Source organism: Scleropages formosus, chromosome 19 (genome assembly GCF_900964775.1).
Source record: "Scleropages formosus chromosome 19, fSclFor1.1, whole genome shotgun sequence".
NCBI classification, from domain to species: domain Eukaryota; kingdom Metazoa; phylum Chordata; class Actinopteri; order Osteoglossiformes; family Osteoglossidae; genus Scleropages; species Scleropages formosus.
Window position 1 is genome coordinate 1106212 of NC_041824.1, and position 26907 is coordinate 1133118.

General features: G+C 52.5%; 2 protein-coding genes across 8 annotated transcripts in view; both read left to right on the top strand.

Annotated features, from left to right (window-relative positions):
- The window catches only part of LOC108927766 (fibronectin type III domain-containing protein 3B-like), a 40341-nt gene extending 32907 nt beyond the window's left edge, over positions 1 to 7434 (top strand). For both annotated transcript variants that reach the window (XM_029246271.1, XM_029246272.1), the window contains exon 27: positions 7402 to 7434. The gene's annotated coding sequence lies outside the window, so the exon portion shown is untranslated. The remainder of the gene's footprint in view (positions 1 to 7401) is intronic.
- The window catches only part of LOC108927722 (phospholipase D1-like), a 31504-nt gene extending 4642 nt beyond the window's left edge, over positions 1 to 26862 (top strand). For 3 of the 6 annotated variants that reach the window (XM_018741183.2, XM_018741184.2, XM_018741185.2), the window contains exons 2-26: positions 7217 to 7393; positions 7563 to 7729; positions 7945 to 8084; positions 8472 to 8583; positions 8975 to 9040; positions 9602 to 9660; positions 10035 to 10127; positions 10234 to 10386; positions 10627 to 10776; positions 11270 to 11353; positions 12840 to 12921; positions 13156 to 13266; positions 13544 to 13735; positions 14116 to 14341; positions 18339 to 18467; positions 19358 to 19476; positions 19998 to 20111; positions 20200 to 20310; positions 20474 to 20562; positions 20969 to 21082; positions 22660 to 22709; positions 24247 to 24381; positions 24927 to 25080; positions 25167 to 25284; positions 25480 to 26844. In XM_018741183.2, coding sequence (XP_018596699.1) covers positions 7249 to 7393; positions 7563 to 7729; positions 7945 to 8084; positions 8472 to 8583; positions 8975 to 9040; positions 9602 to 9660; positions 10035 to 10127; positions 10234 to 10386; positions 10627 to 10776; positions 11270 to 11353; positions 12840 to 12921; positions 13156 to 13266; positions 13544 to 13735; positions 14116 to 14341; positions 18339 to 18467; positions 19358 to 19476; positions 19998 to 20111; positions 20200 to 20310; positions 20474 to 20562; positions 20969 to 21082; positions 22660 to 22709; positions 24247 to 24381; positions 24927 to 25080; positions 25167 to 25284; positions 25480 to 25704 — 3138 coding nt within the window. In that variant the 5' untranslated portion in view covers positions 7217 to 7248 and the 3' untranslated portion in view covers positions 25705 to 26844. Of the gene's footprint in view, positions 1 to 10; positions 512 to 7216; positions 7394 to 7562; positions 7730 to 7944; positions 8085 to 8471; positions 8584 to 8974; positions 9041 to 9601; positions 9661 to 10034; positions 10128 to 10233; positions 10387 to 10626; positions 10777 to 11269; positions 11354 to 12839; positions 12922 to 13155; positions 13267 to 13543; positions 13736 to 14115; positions 14342 to 18338; positions 18468 to 19357; positions 19477 to 19997; positions 20112 to 20199; positions 20311 to 20473; positions 20563 to 20968; positions 21083 to 22659; positions 22710 to 24246; positions 24382 to 24926; positions 25081 to 25166; positions 25285 to 25479 lie in introns of those variants that run through there. The other 3 variants (XM_018741187.1, XM_018741188.1, XM_018741182.2) reach the window with 3 other exon arrangements.
- Positions 26863 to 26907: the final 45 nt, after the last annotated feature.

Consider the following 26907-nt stretch of genomic DNA (forward strand, 5'->3'; position numbering starts at 1 on the left):
AGTAAACACTGAGCGGGAGGGGCTCGGTTTACTTTACGGGCAGGTTTTCGCTTTTGGGAGTCGGCCAGTTAAGTGCCCTGATTGCGAAGTAAGAGACGGAAGGATGGCGTCGGTCTTTGGACCGTTGCCGCCGAAAATGATTAAACGTTCAAGCTGCGATCCGCACGTACGTGTACGACGGTTCCGAAACATACGAGCGCTTCGATTTAAAGCGGCGCTGGGACTTGTGCGATTCCAGAAATAAACGATGTACAACATGAGTAACGCTTGGGAGTTGTAGTCAGAGCTCTGGACTCCACGCCTGAGGACTGCAGCGTAATGAGGGTAACAGCGCCGTGGTCAGCGGTGCGGAGTTGTGCTCCGGACTCTGGACCTGCCCTCCGGGGTGTAAAGCATCGCGCGTGACGTGATGTAAGGCGCTCGGGACGAGAGGCACGGAGCTGTCGGCTAAGGGCGTCTCCCAGGATAAGGAGGCTGCGGAGCAAACGGGTGAGCTCCAGGTGCGCGCCAGGTGAGAGCTGTTCCTCAGCAGGCGGGTGGAGGAGGCCCACGACTAGCGAGCGACCTGCTGTCCTCCTGCCAGGCTCACCTTGAGGTGGACACTTCCACAGAATCCGTGCTCTTTGCTCTTTCTCAGCTGCGCCGTTCGCTTCTGCTGCGTAAGAAGCTCGAAAGGAGCCCTGCAGCGATGATCCGCTGTGACTGGAAGCGTTTATCTCTTTCTGGCCCCGAATCAGTTTCCTGAAGTAGACGTTTCCGCGCAGCAACTTTGTTTCACCACATAACCCTAAATACGGCAGTCAGCGTGTGGCAATTCTCTAGTTCCTCTTCGGTACGTGAATGTCGACGTACGGTTTCTTCGGCCGAACGTTTCTTTTGCACTCGTGTTTGCGCAGCGGTGACCTCGCATCTCGTGAACACTTCGCACTTTCCGATAAAAACCACTTGGAACTGAGCGATGCACCTGGGCTCCACGATCCTTCTTTTCATTCTTACAGGACTTTTGTTTTTGATTCAGAACTTAATTGCGGGAAAAATGGCATCGGGCAAATTATCGACGCCCCGGAGCCGCCGCGGTCGTTGCTGTTGCCGTCGATGAGCTTCCTGTCCCTCCGCACTGGCGCTTCGCTCCACTCTTGCTCTGCAAACCGCTCCAGGTGTCACGGGTTCGAAGGGATCTTCTCCCAGCTGCTCTTCTCAGGGCCGGTCACCTCTGGACTCTTCGCTGGCCACTTCGGAACGGTCCGGCTTCGGCCGGCTTTGGTCCTGCACCGTTTCTCGCTGCTTTTTGACGTCTCGTTGGGGTCGGCGTGACGCTGGAAGACCCGCGACCTTTGCTGGAGACCCAGCTTTGTGACGCTTGCTGTCCTCCAGCGAACTTCACCGTCCACTTCAGTTTGAGGCCCTCTGCTGAAACCTAGCAGCGGTGCGTTGGGCCCGTGTCCCCTTGGACCACTAGGGGGCGTGCTCACATAGGGTTACCGCTGCTCTTCGCGAAAGGATCTTCTGTGTTCGGGTCTCAGAGGATCTGAAAATGCTTTACAGGTTATGAGTGATGTGTGGGAAAACTGTAGCAGTCATTGTCCTGTTTGATCTGTGTCGCGTGTGTTCGAGCTCGGCGTGGAAGCCGGAAAATAAGCCGTGCTGTGGTGTGGCCACCGGGTAGTGTTGTGGTTAGAACCAGTTCTTTGAAAAACATGGCTTTAAATCCTTTCTCGCTGCCGTTTCTCCGAGCCGCTGCTCGAGCCGCCCTGCTGCGGTGACGCTCATCCAGCTGTGTAAATAACGGTAGTGCAGTGTAAATAAGTGTAAGGAGGCCAGTGAACCCGACGCTGGGAGAAGCTTTCGAGAGACGTGTCGCCGAAGACGATATTTCGCAGCCTGGAAAGACGCGTCATTTCGCGGCTTCGGTGTGCACGGGTGTAAGTGTCCCTGGAGGGTCTGCCATGGCAGCAACGGGAAAACACAGCAGATGTTACAGTAAAACTTTGCCCTCATACTGGTGGCATCACAAGGTGGAGGGACACTGGACCCCCCCCAACCCCCAACCCCCAACCCCCAACCCCAGTGTCTAAGCAGTCCTGATGTACATAAATGTCTCAGTGTTTGAGCACATGTCCACTAAGGGCTGTTTTCAGCATTTTTTTTGTCCCCCACTAGCTGATGCACCGCAGGGAGGAACAAAAATGCGGCGAGAGAGAGAAAAGTACGAGAACGGAGGCGCATTTGGATGCGAGACTCGGGAGAAAATTCCAAACTCTCAAGTGTCTTGCAAACTGTTGCTGCTCATGATTGTTTAACCTGCTGGTGGAAGATGTCCAAGGCACAGAAGTGTGTGTGTGTGTGTGTGTGTGTGTGTGTGCGTGTGCGCGCGTGCGGAAGGAGGAGGGGCAGTGACCCCTTACAGTAAGTGTGCCTATGAGAGCATCCGCGGGGCGGAGCTTCTCCCACACTCCTCCCACAGCCCTGCTGTCAATGAGCTCGATGTGCCAGTAGCGCGGCGGCCAGAGGCCGGTATGGCTGTGCGCTCGGCGGATGTGTGAGGGAAGAGCCGTCGGCGGCAAGTCACCATGGGGGCCCCTCGTTCGGAGGTCAGTCTGCTGCGTCGGCGGGGAGGGGGTCGCGACCCAGGCGGCATGTGCGGTGACGTGCGAGGCGTGCGCGGGATCCGACATCGCTCCTGGATGCAGGGCCGGCGTGACCAAGTGGTTTCCCGGTTGGCTGGGAGGGAGAGGAACAGTCACCCCATGGCTGTACCTCTCACCTGTGTGTGCGAGTGTGTGTGGGTGTATTTGTGAAGCCTAAGCTAAGTGTGTTCGGTAATCGCCGTACCTGTGTGTCCTACGTGTCCCGTACAGCCAATTTGTGGAGCGTGTAGTTTGTGTCTGAAGCGCTTGTGAGGGGAGTGTGAAGTCTGCGATCGTTCGTGTGTGTGTGTGTGTGTGTGTGTGTGTGTGTGTGTAGGAGTTTGTGCCGGGAGGATACGGAGGCAGCGGTCGACGTGTTCGTAGGGCACAGCGCGCTGAATTGGCACATCTGTTGTGTGTGGGCTCCTTGTGACGCCGTCGTTGTGTCCCGGCACACACATTCCCCGTTTCCTTACAGCAGGAAGGAGCCCAGGTTTGGGGTCTGGCTTTGGGTCCGGATGGAGCCCGGTGAGCTCGCTGCTGACGGCATCAAGTGGAACTGCTCACCTGCGACCGTGCGCGCGCGTGTGAAACACGGCCGTTTACTCGGAGTTGTCCATCCCTCTGGAGAGAAGTACCTGGTAAATGAATGAACGTTCGTGTAACTGTAACGTCGCTCTGCTCGGGGAGCTGAGTGCCAGGAGTGTGGCGTTTCGCCCGGCGCACAGTGTGTGTTTGCACGTCTCTTACTGAGCTGAGGCCTGGGGGGGAGGGGGGCGGTAGGGAGGAAAGGGGTCACTTCACTGAACCGCCGGGCTGCTGGGTGGCAGGTGGGTCACGGGGGGTGCCAAGGGGGTCACGAGCCGTTGCGCCGTGACGCCCATCCTCGGCTGCACCCAATTACCATTATGGTTCGCTGAGCTCCGCCCACCCACCCCCCCCGCGAGATCCCTCGCCGTTTGGATTAACGCTGCACCCCCGATCATCGTCAGCAGCGGCCAGCTGGACGTCCTGTTGGATGTGATTAAAGTGGAACCCGGTCGAGTTCTGTACCTGAAAAATGCCAGTGTTGCATCACGGGGGACGTGTGGAAAGAACGAGCGCGTGTAGGTGTGCGAAGTAAAACTGTCCTGCTTCCTGCCCTCTTGGCCGGTGTGAGGCGCCAGTCGACGAATCGCAGACGAAGGCTGATGTCGGACCAAGGACTTGCGTCCCGTGTGTAGAGCGGCACGTCCCCATTTTCACAGTGCGCTATTTCCCACTGAGAAATTCGCGGTAAAGTACCTTGCTCAAGCGCTTTACATGGGTGCGGGGTTACAAGGCCATTTCCCAAGCGCTGCTCTGCACTGCACTTCCTGCTCTAAAACTCGGTCGCTTCCCGTTGCCCGCCGCCTCCGCGCGCCCGGACTTGCGCCGACGGGTCCGGACACCTCGTCGTGCGGCGACGGCCCGGTGGGGAAGCAGCTCCCCGCTGCTCCTTGTAAACTTAAACCTGGAGAAACCGGATACGGGCGCAGGGCCGCCGGGCCGCGCTCCGGTGTTGGCTTCGCTCGCGTGAAACCTTCTACCAGCTGTGCTCCGGCAACGGCAGTTGTGTGTGCAGCTGGCGCCGGTCGGTGTGGCGTAATGGCTGCGAGGTTCTGCTTTGTCCGGGGAAAGAGTAGCAAAATGTGACTTGGTGTGTCAGAAAGGCAATGCGTGAATGAGCGAACGTGTGCGTGCGTGTGTGTGTGCGCGTGTCCCTGGGTGCAGCGCTGCGTCTCCCTGCGTAGCCCCGGCTGGGTGCGGGAGGAGTGTCGGGATCCGCTCAGGGGCCCGAGGAAGCGGCTGCGTTCCGGAAACTGAGCGCATCCCTGCCGCTCGTGCCTGAGAGTAGAGGAGAACGTTCTCCTCGCGCCTCGTCGCACTTCGGCGCTCAGCTACTCGTGTGCGAGCGGTCTTTCGGCTGGTGGGCGGGCCGCGGGTGGACTTGCGTCGGTTGAAAGAAGACAGCAAACGCCCATAAACGTCCACCCCGACCCACAGGGCTGCTGGTGTCAAGGGAGAACACTCCTGTCCCCAAAGGTCAGGAGGGGACAGAGTTCTTCGTACTTCATGCTTTGCGGGTTTTCCTTCAAGAAGCGCGGCCTGTGTGTCACTGAGGGCCTGTACTCTGTCCCACGTGGGAGAGACGAGCTTTGTGCGGCGAGACACGGTTTCACGTCCCCGGTGGGACGCTGCTTTTTCCGCCGTTAGCCTGGCGGTCCATCTGTGGGTGCGGCCTCAGGAAAAGGACGAGTGTTCGGTGGTCGCCTTCATCTCGCATCGTGTGCGGACGGCAGGCCGACAGAGCAGCCGAAACGAAGGGCCCCCCCGTGCCTCGTGACATCCTCCACTTGCGTGGCACGTCCCCCCGCCGTTCTGCGGCCCACGTGAGCCGTCCCGCCGTCCGACGCTGCGCCCGGCAGGTTACCATGGCGACGCCTCCTCCGCCAGCTCACGATCTCGCTGCTGCAGCCCCGCGCCGCAAACAGAGCCGTGGGGGTGTTGAAGGAATGCAGGCGGAGTGGGAAGGAGCCAAACGGCCAAATGAGACGGTTGAAACGCCGACTTCGGAGCCCAACTGCTGCCAGGCTGAGCAGACACTTGACGGACCGTGAGACTGCGCACAGACCCGTCGCCTCTTCCCAAGTGTCACCAGGACTGGACGAGCAGTAGCTTTTCTTCCCTCCTTCTTCTCTGTAACGACAGCCAGTTGTGCTGTTAAACCATTAATATTCATACTTTTGGAGCACAAGAGTGACCGATGCGACCGGAGCCGCTCCGCCGGCAACACGGGGCGTAAGGCCGGAGGGGGAGGGGACACACCCAGGACGGGACGCCAGTCCGTCGCAAGGCACCCCAAGCGGGACTCGAACCCCAGACCCGCCAGAGAGCAGGACCTGGCCAAACCCTTTGCCCCCGCGCGCCCCCGCGCCCCCCTGCGTAAACCAGTTGTTTTTAATCCCTCTAATGTCGTCGTTGTTGTTGTTGTTCAGTGGGCCACAGCCTTTCTGTTTATGTGACTCATGATCCTGCCACCGCCGCCGCTGCCATTGCTCTTTTTTTTGCCCGCTATTAATTTGTACAAGTGCCTTCAACTAAATGACCTAAATACCTGCGGCGACCGTTTTGTTTACGATGGATTTGTGTTGTTTTCGCCGGAACCCGACTGCTCTCCTCGCTCTCTAGCGTCTCCCCCTCTTCCTCACTCGTTATTCCCCACACCTGAGGGCGGAACCACAGCTTTACTCACTTCCTGCGCGGAACCTCCTCCGTGTGTCTTTCCGCTGCTCCTGGCACCCAGGAGACCAAAGTGTGATGGGGGGCCGAGGGCATCGATCGAAAGCTCCTCCTCCAAGCTGGCCTGGCTAGCAGAGAGGTGAAGGAAGCACCTCGCACGCTTTCACCTCGGTAGACCAGAAGTGAATGTGAAAGAGCTTTTGAGCTCCACTCATTTGATGTTTGATCCCATGAAGAAGCGAACGGATCATAACCGACAGTTTCCTGCTTTTAGCCAGAAGTCAGGAAGTTGTTAAGAAACTCCTGCAAATGTCTGACATCCTGAAGCTCTTACTTCACCTCTTGCTGCATCATAAGGGCAGGGTTGTGTTACTCTCCGCAACTGGGAAACTGTACCTGCTGTATCTGCTGTACCTGCTGTACCTGCTGTACCTGGACCTCCTAAAGGAAGTCCACTCGTGGTAAATAACTGAGCAGGTAGAGGAGGTTAAGTGATGATGGTGCCGCTGCAGCGCTGATGTCAATGAAGAGCGCTCCCACGACAGGACAGGTGGCTGGGGGTGCACCTACACAACAGGCTGGAGTGGTCATGCAACATGAAGGTCCGGAGCGAGAAAGGACAGAGCCACCTTTACTTCGCAGGGCTGCTCGAGTCCTCTGGAGAGCGCAGCTCACTGCTGCTCATCTTCTACCAGCTGGTTGTCGCCGGTGCCGCCTTTTCCGCGGCGGAGTCGCGGGGCGGCCGGGGCGTTCGCACGGGAGACGTCATCGGGAGGAAGACCGCCCGAGTCTGCTGGAGGCCACACGGAGACGGACTCCGAATGAACCGCAGTCCGTCGCGGACTCGCCCTCCGCACGTTACCGCAGTAAAACAGAGGAGCGCTTTCGGCTGCTGATTGTCAGCAGAGAGGTCCAGTTGTGATGTTCCAAGGAGCTACCAGAGGTCATTTCTACCAGCACTCCTCACAGCGCCAGGGTGGTGACCTCCTCGTGACCTCGTAATGGCCGCAGCACACCCCGCAGCACCTCAGCTTCACTCATCGTGCTCATGGACACGACTCGTGACCTCTGTGCTCTGAGGGCCACGTGGTTTTTCTCCAGTGCCTTTTCTCTGAGGATTCCGCACTGCAGGAAGCTTCACCTTGTTTTTAATCCTTTTACTTTCTGATCACCGAGTCTTGCTTTTCGATCCTGTTGCTCCCATCACGCTGATGATGATGACGATGATGATGGTGATGAGTGCTGGCAGTGTGTTTGTGTATAGCGTGTTGTGTAATGTCATTGTGATGTCAGAGGTGTCATCCGCTCCTTGTCCCACGAACCCTCAGGTGCGCTCCACCCGCTACACCTGCTACTAGCCATGTTGCGCCAGACGGAGCCTTCGACCAGCACTCTGCAACTGGTGGCCGCAGACATGACCGAGATCATGGAAAACCTGGACACACGTGAACTGGCCTTTGACACCGAAGAGGTGGAGTTTGATGGCGCTGACTTCGGTCATGCAGGTTTGTAGGTGTGTGTGTGTGTGTGTGTGTGTGTGTGTGTGTGTGTGTGTGTGTGTGTGTGTGTGTGTGAGAGAGAGAGAGAGAGAGAGAGAGAGAGAGATTATGGTGAATGAAGTCAGGTTAAGGGACAAAAGTGCAAACAATTCAAAGCAGCCACCCCCCCCAACAGAGTCACGGATACCCTTCTCTGCCATCTACCGCACTACGGGCTTCAAGGAGACGGGCGCCGTGGTCTTCATCAGCACCCTCCCCATCACTGCCAAAATCCTGGATGTAGAGCGCTTCACGTCCACCCAGGACCGCACACCCTTCAGCCACAAGAGGAGCGTCTCTAAGGTCTTTCACATACGGAGCGGATGCTCCGCGTTCACTGTGACCTCTGACCTGTTTGCTGGCAGCGCAACCGGTTCAATATGCAGCTGCTGTTGCGCTGCACAGGAGGCAGAAGCAGCGGCTTGAGCTACATGGTGTTGAGCAGTTGGTGGAACGGCGTGTTTCAGGGTGTGATTTGCAGTGGCCGTGCCTCTCCCCCCCCCCCCCCCCCCCGCCAGGTCCCCGCCCTCTTCAGGATCGAGCTGCGACACGGCAACTTCACGTGGCACGTCAAGAAGAAGGAGAAGCACTTCCTGGAGCTCCACAGGGAGCTGCTGCGATACAAAACCTTCCTGCGGATCCCGCTGCCGTCACGCAAGTGAGAACCCCAGCGCCGCACACTGGCGGGGGGGGCATCCTCGTACGGGAGGAGGATGACTGACTGACTGGGAGTGACGTGTGACGTGGAGTAACTGGGAACTCTGTGTGGGAGTGAGAGCTGCTCTACAGAGGCCATTCGCTGCACACTTTCAAGTGCTCGACAGCTGGTAGCGCAGTGCCAAAGGGCATAGGTTTGAATCCCACCTCCAGCTGTAGTACCCTTGAGCAAGGTACTTACCCTCAATTACTCCAGCGAAATTACCCATCTGTATAAATGGGTGAGTAACTGTAGGTAGACTAACGGTGAAAGTCGCTTTGGAGAAAAGCATTTGCTGAATAAATACATGTAAGCGTAATGTCCTGTGCTCCTCTCCCGCTCCCTCAGTCACACGGTGCGACGGCAGACCGTCAAGAGGAGCGAGGTGCGCCAGATGCCGGTCCTGCCACGGGGCGGGGGGGAGGACCTGGTGCGGGAGGAGCAGGTGTCCAGCCGGAGGGTGAGGATTTGCGCTCCGGTCCCGAGCAGCAGAAGAAAAGCTCTGTGCGGAAATGAGCCCAAGTTGCGGCTCCTGAACGCCGTTGCTGGCAGAGGCCGCGTGGCCCGGCTGAGCCGAGCAGCTCCTCCGCGTCCCCGTGTCCCCAGTGGGTTTCTTCTTTGGTTGCTCATCTTTGTATGCGTACATAAATATGCATATAAATACGTATATTTGTTCCTCTCACTCAGAGCGAACACAGGCCCGTTGCGCTGGCGGACAGACCGCTGCTCGCTGACCGGTACTGAGCGACCACGGCCAGAAGGGCCTCCGGCGACCGCTCGGCGTCCGGGCCGCTTTTCTTTTCCCTCTGTCTACGAGTCCATTCAGCTGCTTCTCTTGTGCTCTTTTTCAGAAACAACTCGAGGACTATTTGAATAAGCTGCTTAAAATGTCGATGTACAGAAACTACTTCGCCACGGTGAGTCGCCGCTTTTCGCCTGAGCTCTTCTCACACTCGCTTTCGCCTGAATGTAGGAGTTCCGAAAAGCACTTTGGGGAAGTGCGCGAAAACAGCTCGTTTCGTCCTTCAAAGGCTCCTTTACGCTTGCGGCAGACGCGCGCGCGCACACACACACACAGTGTTCGTAATAATGTCTCGCAGTGATTCATAAAGGGAAACCTTGTTATGCTCAGTTATATAATTAATGTTCATTATTGAAGAAACTTCATTGCAGTGGCGTTCGGCGATATTTTAGCGTAAACGTGGTCACTTCGGGGCTCAGGAACCCTGAAAAAGTTGTACCATGGAAGCTGCGCCAGTGACGTGTTTGAGTTATCGAAGCTCCCGAAGGAGCTGCTCGGGAGCACCTCACCTGCGTCAGGTGGGCAACCGGCGTCCGGGCGTCGTGCTGCAAGCGTGGAGCTGTTAGAATCCGCGTACGAGTCGCGGTGTAATTTGTGTGTCATTTGTGCGCCGAAGGGCCTTTGAGCTCTTCGTTCCCAGACTGAGCAGATGAAACGAGTTTCTCCTCTTTTTTAGATGGAATTTATTGACGTGAGTCAGTTGTCGTTCATCCACGACTTGGGACCGAAGGGCCTGTAAGTCCTGCATCTCTTCTAGTAAAACCTGTGTGCTGTTCTGTATCCCCATCGCACACACGCACACACAGGGGGTAACAGTGCGCTCCTTGTGCCTCTTTCGTGAAGCTGTTATATTGTTTCAATCAGTCAGTCGTGGTCTTCTCTCAACTTTCTCCATCTCTGAGTCTCGTTCCACTCTGTGCCCTAATTGCTGATGTAGAAAACTGTGTTTGACTGAATAACGGAGGGCTGGCGGGGGTTTCGCTTTGAGGAGCAGCTGTTGAAACACACACACGCGCACACACACACACAGGCGTGCGATTCCCTTTTGTTCTTTCCCTGCATCACGGTTCCTCCTCACTTTCGCTCTTTCTCTCTCCCTCCTTTCTTAGCGAAGGCATGGTCCAAAAGCGCTCAGGAGGCCATCGCATTCCAGGCTTGAACTGCTGCGGTCGCAGTAAAGTGTGCTACCGCTGGTCCAAACGGTTAGTGTGCAAGTGGAAGTCCTTTCGAGGAAGCGTGTCCTTCCAGAGGCGCCGCCGCTGTGCGTCCCGCGATGTCTGAACAGCCCGGCGCCGTTGCTCTTCTCAGGTGGCTGCTGGTCAAAGACTCGTTTTTGTTGTACGTGAAGCCGGACTCGGGCGCCATCTCCTTCGTCCTCCTGGTCGACAAAGAGTTCAGCATTAAGATGGACTCCAAGGACACGGAAACGAAGCACGGCGTTCGCATCGACAGCTTGTCCAGGTGAGTTTACGTCAGTGTGCCGTGGGCAAAGTCGCCCTGCAAGCGCCACCTCCGCTCTCGGATTCCTTCGCGTGCAGCTGCTGAGCCGCTAAAGGCTCCCGCAGCCGAGGATGCTCTTCCAGCCGGAGGTGATGCAGGAGATACGGGAGATACTTCTTCGAGATGCAGAGGCGCCGAGGGACCGTTTTCCGTTCACGGCACGGAAGGTAAACGGCGCGTCGCCTCTGACCCCCCCTGCAGGACCCTGGTTTTCAAGTGCTCGAGCTATCGTCACGCACGCTGGTGGGGACAGGCCATCGAGGCTTTTGTCCAGAAGCACGGGCGAGCGTTCCTTCAGGACCATCGCTTCGGCTCCTTCGCCATGGAGGAGGAGAACACCCTGGCCAAATGGTAACCGGGGCAATGACGTCAGCTACACGCAGCTACACGCAGCTACTGCTTCTTTGAACTCCCTCGGGGGGTGGGGGGGGCATTTCAGTTTCGCACCAGTTTCGCATGGCCCTCGGGGTTTCGTGCTAAACCAAACGTGAGCCCGCTGTCTTCCTGGACGACGATGATTTAAAGGGCAGCTTTAGCGGATCGTCTCAGGGTTCGTACCTTGAGCAAGGGGACCGCAGCAGGGCCACGACCCGAAGCTCAGAGCGTGTCCTTTGGCCGCGGCTCGCACGGCTGCGCTGCCTGCGGTCTCAAGTGGCGCTGCATGTTTCCTGTGAGTTTAGCTGAAGACGTTTTCCAGAGCGATTCACGGCCGTTCACTACTTGAAAGGAAAGTGCAGTTGAAGCTGTAGAGTCTGAATCTCTTTTCAAAACGGGCTCAACGGGAAGAGTCCCTTTTTTGCAGGTTCCGCTTCCTGAGCACCAAAGAGTTTTTTTTATGCTCCAGGTATGTCAATGGGAAGAACTACATGGAGGATGTGGCCAATACGCTGGAAGAAGCCCGAGAGGAGATCTTCATCACCGACTGGTGGTACGTAAATGCGGTGGCTGCTGCAGGTTCCGTACCGGTCAGCGAAGGGATCGTGAACCAGAAACCTTTCCATGTGGCCACTCGGGGGGAGCTTGCGAGCCGTAATGCCTCTCTTAGGAATGGCCTTCGACATCCTCTTGGGGAGACCGTGGGGCCGCAGAAGGGAACGGCTCTCAGAGTCTCCATTTTGCGGAGGGAAACCTGCTGGTGCTTTACTGCACGTCGCAGAAAGTGACAAAGTGACAAAGGGTCGGGTGACGCCGCTGAACTCCGATTTAGCGCAGCGCACTTCTTACCCCACGAACAGCGTGTCCGATCGACCCGAATACGTTCGCGTCGTTCTGCCCTTGAGAACAAAAGACGGTTTGACCGTTTGAGAACTGGGACGTGTCCGACTTCGTCCTTTGTGAGACTGCGAGGGGCGTCGGGAACAGACGCGACTCTCGGCGCTTCCGTTGCTGTTGCCGCTGAGCAAATGGCTTCAAAACGATGAGACTCCGCCTTTTCTCACCTGGCCTCGTTTCCAGGGAGACAAGTAAACGTGTGAGACCACAGGAGCGGAAGGTAAAAGTGGAGCCCGAGGGTCATTCGTCACAAGACCAGTTCGAGTCTCGCGCGAAGGCCTCGAACCTCCGAAATGGTCCGACTTTGTGTTCCGACGGGCTTCTGCGAACCGCCGTGTTTCTCAGCTGCTTTGTGTTCTTTCCCACCTTGTGCTACGTGTGTGTTTGCACATGAAACGGATGTGCGTTTGCGTGAGGACAGGGACACGGTGTTTGGCGTTCGGTCTCGCTCCATCTGTGAAGAACTGCGGAAACGGCCGCTATCCTTTCCTTTTCGCGCATCCTGACCCCCACCCGGTGGCGGGGCGGGGCGGGGCGGGGGGGGTCACTATTCAGCGCGTTTGCTCAGCAATCGTAGAGATGCTACGAGAGGGATGGACGCCCTGTGCCCGTCACTGGAGCCTGTAACCGGAGCAAAGCGACCCGGTCAGGTCACTCTCACCTCTTCGCTCCTTCATTATTAACTGGAGACGTTTGGAGCCATGCAGGGGTTTGAAATATCCACTCTGTTAGGTGATATTTGACTTTTTTCAGCTGGGGGTTGTGGAAAGAAATTTAAAATGTATTCATTTCACTCGCGGTCTTCTCCAGGTACAGAGTTCAGAGATTTACGAGCTCTGTGTCCTGTTCCTTAACTACTGCTGTTCTGTGACATGCTTTTTCTACACGTGTAGCAAGAATCATTTCAGTAATTTTTTAAAATTAAAAACATGTCTTTGTGTTATGTATGAGAAAAAGTACGCTGAAGTAATATTTGCCTTCTCTGGTACTTCTCGGAGGTTGAATCAAACTCATTTCTGAAGTGACCGTTTGGATGCGCGTGTTTCTAAACGCGATGCTGCGTCACGCAGCGCGTGTTCATGTGACGTCACGCCGCGGTATTTCGCGTCACCTGATGTCTCGTGACGTCTGCTGACCCGCAGGCTGAGCCCGGAGATCTTCCTGAAGAGGCCGGTGGTGGAGGGGAACCGCTGGCGACTGGACTGCATTCTCAAACGAAAGGCGGTGAGTGGAGCCGTGAACCAACCGCGAGGATCACGTGAAGGACTGCGCTGCGTCACCTTCGGTTCTCGCGGACGAGCAGTAGCTACCGGTTCATCACCAAAGTTGCAGTGTCGCGTTGATATGGCAGGACGCTCGTGCCTTTGGCTCTTGGCACTTGCCGAGGACACGACGCGACACGGTCCGTGCCGCTATTACATGCTGACCGCCAGCGATTCCCCCCTCCCCCGTCCACAGCAACAAGGCGTGCGGATCTTTGTGATGCTCTACAAGGAGGTGGAGTTGGCCCTCGGGATCAACAGCGAGTACAGCAAGAGGACGCTGATGCACCTTCACCCAAACATTAAGGTATGGATGAAGCAGCTCCTTCGAGCGCAAGCGAAGGGCGCCTGCTGTCCGCGTGGGGATCTGTTTCGAGATCCACTTTAGGTTCTTGAGAACTTAATGCTCACGTTCAGCTTGGTAACCTCACTACGCTTTTTGAGGACTAACCTAGTTGGTCAGCGCTCTGGCTCGGCGTGCGTGTCGGTCGTGGTTGCGGTGCGACAACGTTGATCCAAGTGCTCTAAAAAGGCGCAAAATTTCAATTTTCAAATTTATCGGAGGCCGTCGTTGCTCCGGGCAGGTGATGCGGCACCCGGACCACGTCTCTTCCACCGTCTACCTGTGGGCACACCACGAGAAGGTCATTGTGATCGACCAGTCGGTGGCCTTCGTGGGAGGGATCGACCTGGCGTACGGCCGGTGGGATGACCAGGAGCACCGGCTCACCGATGTGGGGAGCGTCACTCGTTCTCTGGCTTCCGCTGGTGACAAGGTGAGATATTTTGGAGAGAGGCTGCATCTGCCTCGGACGGTCAAGTGTCGTCAAAGCACCGTGGTCTGCAGACGCCCCGCCATCGTTTTTGCCATTAATGTTGATGAATAAGCTGAGAACTACAGTGCAGAACATTTTTAATAGATGTTTTGCCATAAAGTTTTACTTTTTACCACCGTCAGTGATTAAAAACCAGGCAAACGGCTGAGGTTGAAATATCCAGATAGAGACCCAGCTTCACGTCCTGCTGAGCACCTCTCACGTCAGGAGCATTTAGCTGTACAAACACTGGGAAATGTTTAAATTCATGCTTTGGGTGAAAGCACCCGCTAAGCGCTGTGGAAGCCCGATTTTTGACGTACGGTTCCTCTCCCACGAAGGGGGGCTTCGAGGCTGCCGTGTCTGGCGACGGGATGTCCTCCGACAACAGCTCCGCAGCCGCACGCAGCAACGGGAAGAGCGGCATCCCGGCGGACTCGGCGGACATGGTGGACCCGCCCAAGCTGAAAGGGTCAAGTCGGAACCCCTTCAACCTCTACAAACATCTGCAGAGACACGGCCTGCAGCACGCAGACAGCATCAGCAGCGTGGAGAGCTTGGAGGACAGTGAGTTTCCTCCCAAGATGTGCAGGCATACGGGCGACGTGTCCCTGATGCTTCCCGTAACTAAAAGTAGATATTTGTTCCCTCAAAGGTCAGCACTTACTGTTGGTACATCAGTTACTGTGTCGGTCAGCGCTACGTACCTCTTGGTACTACTTTGCAGTGCGCATTAAAGCCTTATTGTAACGGACTCGTGTGTTCTGCGAGCGTGTGCCCACCATGAGCGGTGGTTCCCATACCTGTAGGTCCCTCTGCAGAGCTCCAGGTCACCGAGTCTAGAGCTACGGCACGGCGGGCACGCAGTCGGTATACGTGGTCAACATGGTGCACGTGGTGCAGAGCGCTGCTCTTTGGCTCCTCTCTAAATTGCTTTGTCTGAAATGTGATCGGGTGATGCGGTAAAAGTAGACTATAGTACTGCTCCACCAGGCCTCACTAGGCAAGTCAGCAAGTGATGAAGTTGTTCTTCAGGGACAGACATTGATAGTCTGTTTGAAAGAGGTGAAATGATTCAGATATGAGAAATATTGCAAGAGAGGGGATTTTTTACACATAAGCCATGTACAGCACTGATCATTCGTACAGTATCGTCTCCTACACGTTTGGATGATGTCACATCTGCTGCCCTTGAGGCTGCGAACATCTCTTGATGTCGGTGGAAATGATCTCTTGACAAGTGTCGGTAGAGAGCGACTAGTCTGGGCGGAAGTCGCTGCAACGTGCTGTGGAAACAGGAAGTGCGCTGTGGTTTTCCTCACAGGTCCCAGATCAGTCCAGCTGGGCTTATGTGACTCAGGCCAAGAAGGAACGGCTGAACTCAACGATAACTGCGCTCCGAAAATGACCCGGTGCGGCGGGAGCGGCCGGTTGCTGCGAGCCGTTACCGTCACTCGGCTTCCGTTCCGCTCATCGTGGTCAGTGTCGTTGGGGGGGGGTAGGCTGGGCGCGCAGACCCCTCGGTCTCCAGCTCCTCTAGGATCCCCGGGCGTTCCCAGGACAGCCGCGACATAGAGTCTCTCCAGAGGATGCTGGGTGCGCGCCGGCCTCTAGTCCCACTTGGACTTGGTCGAATTAACTGCCGCAGGAGGCTAATAGGGGGCATTCGACTGACTCGTACCTCTGTGACCTTGTGTGTGTGTGTGTGTGGGTGCAGGTGTATGTGGTCTGACTTTCTGACTGGGATACTGGAGAGCAAAAGGTGGACAACCAATAGTTTGTGGCACCCGTTCAAAGCTTTGCCGGTGCTGCTGACTGTGAACTTTCTACTACTGCGGTTTCGTTTCCTGTGTGTAAAAGTGTGAGCGTGTCAGTGTGTGTTCCTCGAAACGTCTCCAGTCGCTGTTCAGCAGCCGTGTGCGACCTTCCCATTCGATGCCGTTGCCCTCTTTTATCGCCCGTGTTCTTCCTCTTGGTCTCAGAGCGTTTTTATCACCTACCGCCCTGTACTCCGACCTCGGGAAAGCGGGGTCACGGAGGTCGCCGGACACCGTCACACCCCTGCCGCTGTCGGGATCTCTTTGTTCATTTCGCCAGGTCGACGCTGGGCATTCGCACAACGTTGCTGTCACTTTGCTTTGAAGGTAACAGCAGTGGTTGTGAGGCTAGGAGAAATGGAAATTTTGGGCCGTTCTCGGTTTGCACAGGGGCTCGGCGGGATGTGCCGTAGCCTCACAGCGCCTGGTCTTTGTTACTGGACGTACGTTTGAGTCTTCGTGGAGTTTGCCTTTCCTTCACGTGCTCTGGTTTCCCCCCACAGTCCAAGGACATGTTTTCCAGGTGAACTGGTGACTTTAAACTGCACGTAGTGCGTGTGTGTGTGTGTGTGTCTGAGCTTTGTGTCTTGTGCTGCACTACGGTGTAAACAAGGAACTAGACAGTAATCACTGTCCATCACTAAAGGGAAAGGTACTCAGGTTGGGGCAGCTGGTAGCGTACTGGTTAGAGGGGCTGCCTTTGGAGGTGAAGGGTGGTGGTTTGAATCCCACCTCCAGCTGTGGTACCCTTAAGTAAGGTACTTACCCTAAATTGCTCCAGTAAAATTACCCAGCTGTAAAGATGGGTGAATCATTATAAGTAACTGAAGAGTGTAAGTCACTTTGGAGGAAAGTGTCAGATGAATGAATAGTTCTTCAACGCGCATGTGTACTTGTCACAGGGTCATGTGTTACTTCCCTCTTAGCCACTTCAGTTTTTACCCCTTTCTTACTGTGCAATATCCACATGCACTGTATTTCGGCGCTCTATCTGTCTCTACATGCCGTTGCACATGTTGACCTCGCTGCATTTCATGCGAAGAGCTGATTCACCGTATCAACGGTCTCATATCCTTCTCGTGTTAAGCAATAATAAAATTGCGATTTAGCTTGGTGTGAAAAGAAATGTCTTCGCTGTCACAGCCTCCGCCCCGAGTCGTCAGCATCGTCCCATCCCCCATGGCCAGCGGCTTTTACCGTGGTGATTTCAGAGATACTGTGCAATGTGCTGCTCCACCTGCTGGAGCCTCTTAAAGCAGAAAAAAAGGCTCAGGAACGACCTGAGCCGTGTGGCCTGAAGTACGCCTGCCTCTGCAGCACCTTCCGTGATGAACTGCCAAAGCAAAGGAGTTTCCCTTTAGAATTTTGTAGCTTGGTGTGCTACTGTATGAATGTCTGGAGGGGCGCAGGTGCACTACAGGTTACAGCATCTCCTTGCAGTAGGACATCATGGGTTCAAATCTCTCTGTCTGCTGTAGCGTCCTTCAGTGAGATACGCAGAATAAATTGTGGAAATTAGTGTACAAGTAATGCTGCTTGGATAAAAACATTAAATGTATGAACAGATAAGAATGAATTCTGCCTTGTGTCACACAAAATAACCTGCAGGACATGTGCAAACACATGCAGTGACATATCAGTCCAAGCAGTTCATAGCCCATTCAATGGCACAAGCTGTTTGGATCAGTGAGGACACACGGAATATGCCATAATCACTCTTCGTTTCAGTGGGGGAAATTATTTTCTATTCCTGGGCCTCAAAATTGGCACAAGCTCATTAAAATTGGTGTAAATTGTTCAAAAGTTAGCATTAGTTATGAGAACACAACTACACAACAAGGCAGTTTGTCTTCATTCATGACTCCGTATTGCTGCACAGCCGCAGTTACACACCTGTACGCTTGGCAAACACTCCCGAACCAAACATACAGTCACATTATACTCAGTATTTGTGTTCGTTTCACCTTTAATGCCTGAAACAGAGCAGTGAAGATGAAAGAACTTAATGAAAACAGTGCAGCTGAACTCATATCCACCATTCAACCGGCCGTCAAGCGGTCCTATAAACGAGGAAGTTGTGTCTCAGGGATGCCGGTGTTTTATTGTTATCGTCTACACACAAAGTTCTGTGGAAATGTGTAGGATTGAAGAGTTTAACTTTCTTCCACTAAAAAATTGCCATTTGAGCTGCATGGTAATTTAAAAGAGTTTTGGAACATTTGGATCTCCTCCTGGGACCATTGACCCATTGACCATACCTTTTGCCCTTGTTCTGTGTGTGTGTGTGTGTGTATGTGGACCTGTCCGCAATTGCTGGTGTGCTTTTCCTGTCTTTTTGCTGCTGTGAACCAGTATTGATCTGTTGGTAGGAAAAATGCTACTTAAACACCACCTTTGACACAACTCTGGACATAACTGGTGCAGCAGTGCCAAGTTTCTTGGAAATGTTGCTACATCCCAGTGATTTAGTTCCAAGTGACCATCTTGGAGGAGAGCAGATGATTTGCTTTTCCTTTTGGGACTTTTGGTGCTGTGTGCTGCCCGAGTACATTGGAAAGAGAAAACTGCTGGCTTAGGCGCTGAAGTCATGCTGCCAAGTAGCGTTGTAGGACCCCGTTGAGTTTTGGCCAATCTAAAGCCTGGGCAGACCATCTCACTGATGTTTGGTGGCCACTGGGGTCCCAGGAAGGCCTAGAGAGGAGTGTCACGTTTGATGGAGTAACTGTGCCCATCCCGATCTCTCCCAGAGACAGGTTCCCTGCGGAGCCTGCACACAGATGTGGGTGAACTCATGGGAAACACCCGCTTCTGGCACGGCAAGGATTACTGCAACTTTGTCCACAAGGACTGGATCCAGCTGGACAAGCCCTTCGATGGTATGTGACCTTAACATGCGGGTGGGGAATTGAGTGGGTCGGGCTGGGGATCTCCAGTGATGCCGGGTTGGAAGGGGCAGCTGGACGTTTTTACTGTAGGTACATTGTTGGGTTATGTACTTCCTTCTGAAATACTGCACTTGAAACATGAAGAACATTTTGGGTGCGACACCACAGTTTCACCTGTTGGCTTACACACTTCTTCATTTTGCTTTTCAGAAAGTCTGAGGTGTTGGGCTTGTACCTTCCTCCTTTGGTTCAGGAACCAATTAGATACCTTGTTGTCGCATATTTCCAGACATGGACATGTTTCCCTGTTCTTGGAAATCGTTCCTCTTATTGGGCCAGAATCCCAGTGATCCATTTCTGCCAGTCAGAGGGTAGAACTGGGAGATGAGCCCATTGCTACATGTTGTGTACCTTATAAACTTCTTTCATCTTCTCTCAGAGCAATGTGAGCTCTGCTCGGCGCCTTGGTTGCAGCAAGAACGTAAAACTGGTCTTTTCTCAGGGCTCTTCCTCATAATTTGGGGTGGAACACAGAGGGACTTGAGTGATCCTCAGATCATGCTGGAAAAAGTCAGACTGTCTCCTGTCTCATCCCATTCTCCACTTTACCTGCTTCCACTTCTCCAGCCACTATCTTTCCGTTGCAGTTCTCTGTAGCAGCAGAACCTAGTAAAGAAGGTTTTTACCATTTGCACTTTCCTTTGCACAGTTAGGGAACTGGTTGACAGGAACACTCAGCTGAACTCCTGACAGGTGATGAAGCCCAAAAGCTTTCTTACCGTCTGTGCCAGTGGATGAGTGTATCCGCGGTGCAGTGCGGTGCGGTGCGACATTTCCCTCAAGGTCCTGCAGGCCTCATCTCCCGTCTCCCTCTCCCACAGACTTCATCGACAGGCACACGACCCCCAGGATGCCATGGCACGACATTGCTTCGGTCGTCCACGGGAAGGCGGCACGCGACGTAGCCAGGCACTTCATCCAGCGCTGGAACTTCACCAAAGTGAGGGTTGAGAAAGTGTTTCCAGACAGAGAATAAGATGAATAAGTCTGGCTTGAGTCAAGATGAGGAGAAGGTTTTTAAGCTAACAAGACTTGGTCTGACCTGAACTTAATCCATCACCAGCTTCAATTTTGCCAGTGTCTTTTTCCATGCATCTCTGTGGGCTGCAAACACAGGGGAGAACATGCAAACTGCACACACCCTGAGCAGGACTCGACCCCCACACACACCGAGCAGCTCAGGAGCTGTGAGTCACTGGCTTTTACCTGCTGTGGCACCAAAGGGATGCACAGAACCTCCCAAAATTAACTGTGTCCCTGAACACCTCAAAGCCATGAAGAAATAAAATAATACCATGTTCTACGGTCATATTGCTGTAACTTTGCTCGTACAATGTTATTAAACCCTAGTACCTCACACAAGTTCACAGCCAGCCGGTGTCGGAGAGTTCTCCTTTACCTTGTTTTATTTTAAATTTTCCCCAAGTTTCTTCAGCCTCAAGTCCTTTTTCTCATTCCCAGATCATGAAGCCCAAGTACCGGTCTCTCTCGTACCCATATTTACTGCCCAAATCCCACACTACAGCCAGTGAACTGAGGTACACAGTACCAGACTGTGTTCAGACCAAAGCACAGGTATGCGCACACACGTGCACACACACACACGCACACATACACACATTGAAACTCATGTCGAGCATTGCTTGTACCTTTTCTTGTCAAGGTTTTGAGATCAGCCTCAGACTGGTCAGCTGGTATTAAATACCACGAGGAGTCCATCCACAATGCCTATGTCCATGTGATCTCCAACAGCAAGCACTACATCTACATTGAGGTAAGCAGGGCATGTGCGCACTTGTGTGTTTGCACAAGTTCATGTTGCTGGAGTCGTGCCTCGTTCACTTGCCTCTCTTCACATCGTCTATGTAGCATCCACACACACACACACACACACACACACATACACACATTGAGTATTTTTGTTATCTTCTTTGCAGAACCAGTTTTTTATAAGCTGTGCTGACAACAAACACGTCTTCAACAAGATTGGAGATGCCATCGCGGAGAGGATCATTAGAGCCTTCAGGTGAGTGTGTGGCCTTCCTGTCCTTCAGGTCATCAGGCTCTTACCTGGAGGGGTCCGACTTCAGTGGCTTTCCCCCCTCTTTCCTTTCACTCTGAGCAACCCCTGGTGAGCTCTTGAAAAGCCTTGTCCAGCAGATCCTCCCAGCACTGCTGGTGCCCAGAATGGGCACCTCCAGCATCTCCAGGATCAGGTGGTTCAGCAAAGAGACCTGAAGCCCATTCATAGGCATTATCAAAGGTAGCCTCTGTCTGTTACTTTAGACCAGGCTACTGATTGTCAGTCCTGATCACTTGCATTCTAGTCCTTTTACTTCATTGTACTATGTTATACTGGGTTTCATTTTCTTCTGTTCAGGTATGTTCATTTCTGTTCCTTTGTTCTCTGTTCTCTCCCCATGTCACTGCAGGGAGAATAAGAAATATCGCGTCTACGTGGTGACCCCACTGCTGCCTGGCTTTGAAGGGGATATCAATACTGGAGGGGGCAGCGCCATCCAGGCTGTCATGCACTTTAACTACAGGTGAATATGAGGACATAAAGAAGCTGCACATGAGGTGTGATTTAGCGCTTTATTCTCCAGATTCCCGAGGACGACTGCTGCTTGGCATTGTTTAATTTTTTCAGCGGAGGTGTTTGATAGGGAGAGCAGAACTTGATGTGTTTTCAGAGTCAGCTTGGAGTCGACCTGTGCCATGACCTAAAGTGGGTATTACCACGAGCCACCGTGAGCTGGCAACTCAGTTTCAGTTCATTCATGGCCTTGTGTTGATTTGAGCTGTGGCCTTTACTCAGCAAGGATTTCAGTTTGACTGGTAATTGCACATCAAGTAGAGCTGAGCTACAACTTATAATTACCCAAAAAACTCTTGATGACATTCAAGTGCACATAATGTGTTAGATTGTCATGTCCCTTAATTGTGTGTGTTTGGAAGTGCTTGAGATGCAGGAAAGGGGATGGATTATGTCCCCCCACCACCCTCACCTTCATCACTGTCTGCGAGTCACTGTTTGGAAACCATCCTGTGTGAAGTATGAATAAGTCAAGGATAATAGTGCTGATCAGAGCTATTAAACATTCCATAGTGTTTTTTTTTTTTTAATCAAAAACAGTTTAATAAGGCCAGTTTATTCATTTATAAAGTTTTTTAAGGCAGCAGAAAGAGTAGTTATTACAAATGCTCCTTTGGGCCCAGATTCGAATCCCACCTCCTGCTGTAGTACCCTTTAGCAAGATATTTAACCATAAACTGCTGCAGTAAAAATTGGCCAGTTGTATAAATGGAAAAATAACTTCACGTACCTTAAGACTGGAAGTTGCTTTGGAGAACGAAGAAACAAACAAATAAGTATATTAATTTTCTTATGTGAAAAAATTGTTTTTATGTTTCTTTTTCCCTCTGCTGCTATCTGTCTCTTTGTTTGTACTCTCTCTGTCCCTTTATAATATGTATGTCTCTTTAGAACATAAGCAGAAGCCAGTGAAAAATGTAATGTTTGATATGACATACTTGTTTATAGGCAGGGGGTGCAGTGGCGCATCAGGTTTGGTTGGGTCCTGCTCTCTGGTGGGTCTGGGGTTTGAGTCCCGCTTGAGGTGCCCTGCGACAGGCTGGCATCCCATCCTGGGTGTGTCCCCTCCCCCTCCAGCCTTATGCCCTGTGCTGCTGGGCTAGGCTCCTGCTTGGGACAAGCGGCTTCAGACTGTGTGTGTGCGTGTATACTTGTTTATATGGCCGCGCAAACCATTGGAGATTTAGTTTTCGTGGCAAAGACGTTCTGACATGTCTCATTTTTAACAGCTTCATCAGTTATTGTTGTCCAACTCCTAAATCTTAAATTTCTTGTCATCTGGCCTCTGGGCTTAACCTTGTGCTCCTATTACATCATTTTTGGTTTTTGATGAGATGGATAAACATGGTGGTTAACAGCTTTTCTATGAGAGCAGTAAGCGACTGGCCAATAGCTGCATGATGCTGGGTGACGAAAGGAATTGGCTCTAATTGTCACGCTGTGTGATTTTTTGCTGCCATCACATGCAGCTCCCACTTCCTCTGTGGAAGGATTCCCAACCATCTTCCATTTCTTCTCTTCTTCCAGGACAATGATTCGAGGGGACTGCTCCATCATCTCACAACTGAAGAGAGAAAGTAAGTTATTTCACAGTTTCTCTTCTCAGCAATTAAACTGTGTTTTAGCAAAACACAAGCTATGATTTATTACTAAATCTATTGTTTGTTTTTCCATGGCAGTGCAGAGCGCTGTACGTTCTTTCCATCCCAATTATTGATACAGGCATCTCTCAAATGATGAAATTAATTCGTTCCTGAGAACAGTGTGGATATTGAAATTTCAGATACCAAAAAAAAAAAAAACCTATTTCTCATTATTTTAAATGGAGAAAAGTGATAATGTTCCCAGCCCTTACAATAACCGCAACTAAACTTTGTCAAATATCACTAGAATATCACTAGAACACAGTAAAACACCTATAAATAAGTGTCAACACATGATTTCAGCACGATATAAAACACACTTACTGATCTGAGGTATTCCAATTTCCCACTTAATTGATCGGTTCTGAGGGGGGTGCCGTGGCGCAGTCGGTTGGGCCGCAGTCCTGCTCTCCAGTGGGTCTGGGGTTCGAGTCCCGCTTGGGGTGCCTTGCGACGGACTGGCGTCCCGTCCTGGGTGTGTCCCCTCCCCCTCCGGCCTTACGCCCTGTGTTGCCGGGTTAGGCTCCGGTTCCCCGTGACCCCCTATGGGACAAGCGGTTCTGAAAATGTGTGTGTGTGTGTGTGTGTGTGTGATCGGTTCTGTCCATGATTAAGCAATAAACCAAGCAGGGACCTATTGAGCATGTTGCGTTTATACTGAATCGTTCTCTAAAACTGTGCACTGTTGCCAAAATAGACAAATGCCTGAACAAGTGGAAACGAAACTTTTCCTGCTAATTGTTCTTCTGTCTCCGTAATCGTTCAGTTCAGCGACGCGCCCAATATGGCCGACAGACACGCCTGTGGAATTTCATACATTTCCCATAATGCCTCATTCTCTTAAAGCAACGCTCACATTCGCAAAGCACCAGCAGATGGAGAGATCTGGATGTATTCAAACTGCAGTACATTACTGCACTTTCACTTCACTTGCGTGGCCCTCGATTTTCAAAATTTTTCAGACATGCTTTGGATGAATTTAGTTATGTTCATTTTTTGTTCTGTACATTGAAAATTGGGTATCTCAAACAAAGAGCCATTATACCAAAATTTTGGATAAAGAGTCCGCAAATCAAGGGATGCCTATACTTCTTTTCTGGTGTGTGTATCACTTCTAGAGTGATACAGCACACAGCAGCATGTGTGTGTTTCTGCTAGGGAGCTAGGTTGAGAATGCAGGCCCAGGATAAAACCAGAAAGGTGCTCCAGCACAAAGTGCACTCCACTCAGTTTCCCACCCCAGCAGGTGGGTGGTGTTCCTTTGCCTTTGCTGAGCGGGTTGGGCACCTGGGGTCTTGGGATGGTGACACTGAGCAGTGGTCAACCCCACATGTACGGACAGGCAGCCACTGAGTCAGTCTATCCAGGACCTGGCTGCAGGTTCCACTGTGTGACTACTGCTGTGTACCACTAATCTCCTTGTTAGATCTGCTCCAGTATGGATTACTATTTGATGTGCTTTTTCTTGCAGTGGGGGACCAGTGGATTAACTATATCTCTTTTGGGGGCCTGAGGACTCATGCAGAGCTGGAGGGCAAGCTGGTGACGGAGCTCATCTATGTGCACAGCAAGATGCTCATCGCCGATGACAACACTGTCATTATTGGTAAGGAAAGGACCAGGAGAGTGTCTTAGACTGAGCCTGTGGTCCATTTAGCATCAGAACCAGTCAGCCAGACAGGCTGCCAGCTGGACACATGGACAGTATTTTGTAGTTTTCATTAGGAGCTGATTTACTATGGTTAAAGTGCACCTATACTGTTAGGATATCATGAGAAAAGAATTTTGCTCAGGAGGCATTTCCCTGTGTGAAATTCTTGATTTATGTTTCCTTTTAAGGTTTGCTAAAGGGGACTTTTTTGAGTGAGTGCATAGAGCACATGACGAAATCCATAGTCATGAAGGCCAAAAGTGCTGCGATGAGTAAGATGTAAGAGAGAGGAGAGAGCAGCTTGAACTAGGAGACCTACATTTACAGTACAGAGACGAAGACCTCCAGCAGGGGACGCTCTTGCACTTAGTTCAGTTTGTGTTCCTCACACACTTGATACCAGAGAGATACCAGTTCTACCATGGTCACTGGGAGCTGAATGAAGTGACGGGGGATGAGCTGGTAGAGTAAGTGCATTCCTGTGTGGACATCTCTTCAAGGCTCAGCCAACATCAATGACCGGAGCATGCTGGGTAAACGGGACAGTGAGGTGGCGGTGATTGTGGAGGACACAGAAACAGTAGCCTCAGTGATGGATGGCCAGGAGTACCAAGCAGGGAAGTTTGGCCTGCAGCTGCGACTGGAGTGTTTCAGGTGGGTCCCCTGCATTGCAGCGCCCATGTGGATCCGTGCATGGCCACTCATCTCATCTGGAACGCTCATCGCTGCTTCATCTGCAGGTTGATCTTGGGTGCTCTGAAAGATCCTACCATTGAGGTAATGGACCCCATCAGTGACCACTTCTACAAAGAGGTGTGGATGGCCACTGCCTCCAGGAATGCCACAGTCTACCAGAAGGTGATGTCCTGTTATTTAGCCACTGTTTTGTATGATATTGGTAATTTTTCGGGGATCAGGGCATCGCAGGCAACCCTGCCGTGCTCAAACACTGACTCCTCGAAATGGGGGGATGACATGGGGAATGACACCAGTTCTTTTCAGTGTTTGTCTCAGCAAATGTTCAAGATCTTTGGTACCATGGGTCCCTGGCAGGTGTTCCGCTGCCTGCCATCCAGTGACGTGCGCAACATATCGGAGCTGGAGGGCTTCCTGTCCAAACCAGGCCTGGAGAAAGAAGACCCCGTCCGGGCCCAGGAGGAGCTAAAGAAGATCCGAGGATTTTTAGTCCAATTCCCCTTGTACTTCCTGTGCGAGCAGAACCTGTTGCCGTCTGTTGGTTCCAAGGAGGCTATGGTTCCCATGGAGACCTGGACCTGAGGTCTGGGCAGACCGGGCTCTTCCAGTTCAGTCCGACCGTGTTTGAGTGCGGGGCGTTCTGGAGGCAAGCCCAAGTTCTTCTGCTCTCACCTTGCAGAGCAATGCCCTTCTTTGACACCAATGCGGGCAATGTTGTTTTTGGAACCGAACGAAAACATGAAAAAAAAAGAAGGAAATTGCAGAATGTAGAAAAAAGGTCTCTGCTGCATTCCGTACACCATTCCATCCATTAGCAGCGCTGCATGCGTATTTCTACTGGTACCACTCAGCAGCACTATGCAAGTTCCGGTGATGTGCTCCAGGCAACAGAAAGCAAAATGGTCTTTCAAAACATCTGAAGCCAACAGTACACCCAGCACACATTTGAGATCTACTTGAAGACGTGTCAGTTGTGATTGGAGAAGGTTTAGTTCTGCGCTGTTTTCAGTGCAATAGAACATCGCATGCTGGACACTTTTGAACTCTCTAGAAAATACCTACTTGATGCTGATGGGTTGGGTGACATTTTTCTGTACTAATGACACATATCGTCAGGGTACGTGGGACTACAGCAGTTGGCCTTTCGTATGTATATATGATATTCACTAAAGCTCTTTCTTTTCCATTAGTGGATTAGTGGAGGTAAGCTGTTCTGTGGTTGAATCTTGGAAACAGGTGGAAATGGAGCTGCATCCTGAGTTCAGCTGAGCGTCTCATTCCAGAGATGAACAATTACAGTCCTGCTCATTGTCTTCATTCAGAAAGCAGGCACCAGTAATGGAGCACATCGCCGCCCTGAAGCTCAGGGCATTTTCGTTGCTGAGGCCAAACTTCTTCAGTGCAAAAGGTGCCTCGCACCCTGAGGACTGCTCTCCTCGAGCCACAGGCACTGCTCAAGTCTGTGCCTCCCACTCCCCATCTCTGCCTACACAGTGACTTTGTTGCTTTCAAGTGAGCTGCATTTTTTGCACAATGTGTGATTTCTTGTCAAACTGAAAGGTCTCCCATGTTTTGCATTTTCCTTCTTTGCAACTGTTACTGAAGGCAAACTATTAAAGAGAAATATTTTTACCAGCCTATCGACGGGCTTCTTTGCACTGCTAAATGCAGTTCCAGAGCATGTCACGAGTGAGTGCTCTTGCCTGCGGGATGCCGGGGGTGTTGGACTCTTCCGTGTGCGGAGCGTCACCTGAACAGGCTACGTGTGGATCACTTTGCTTTGTT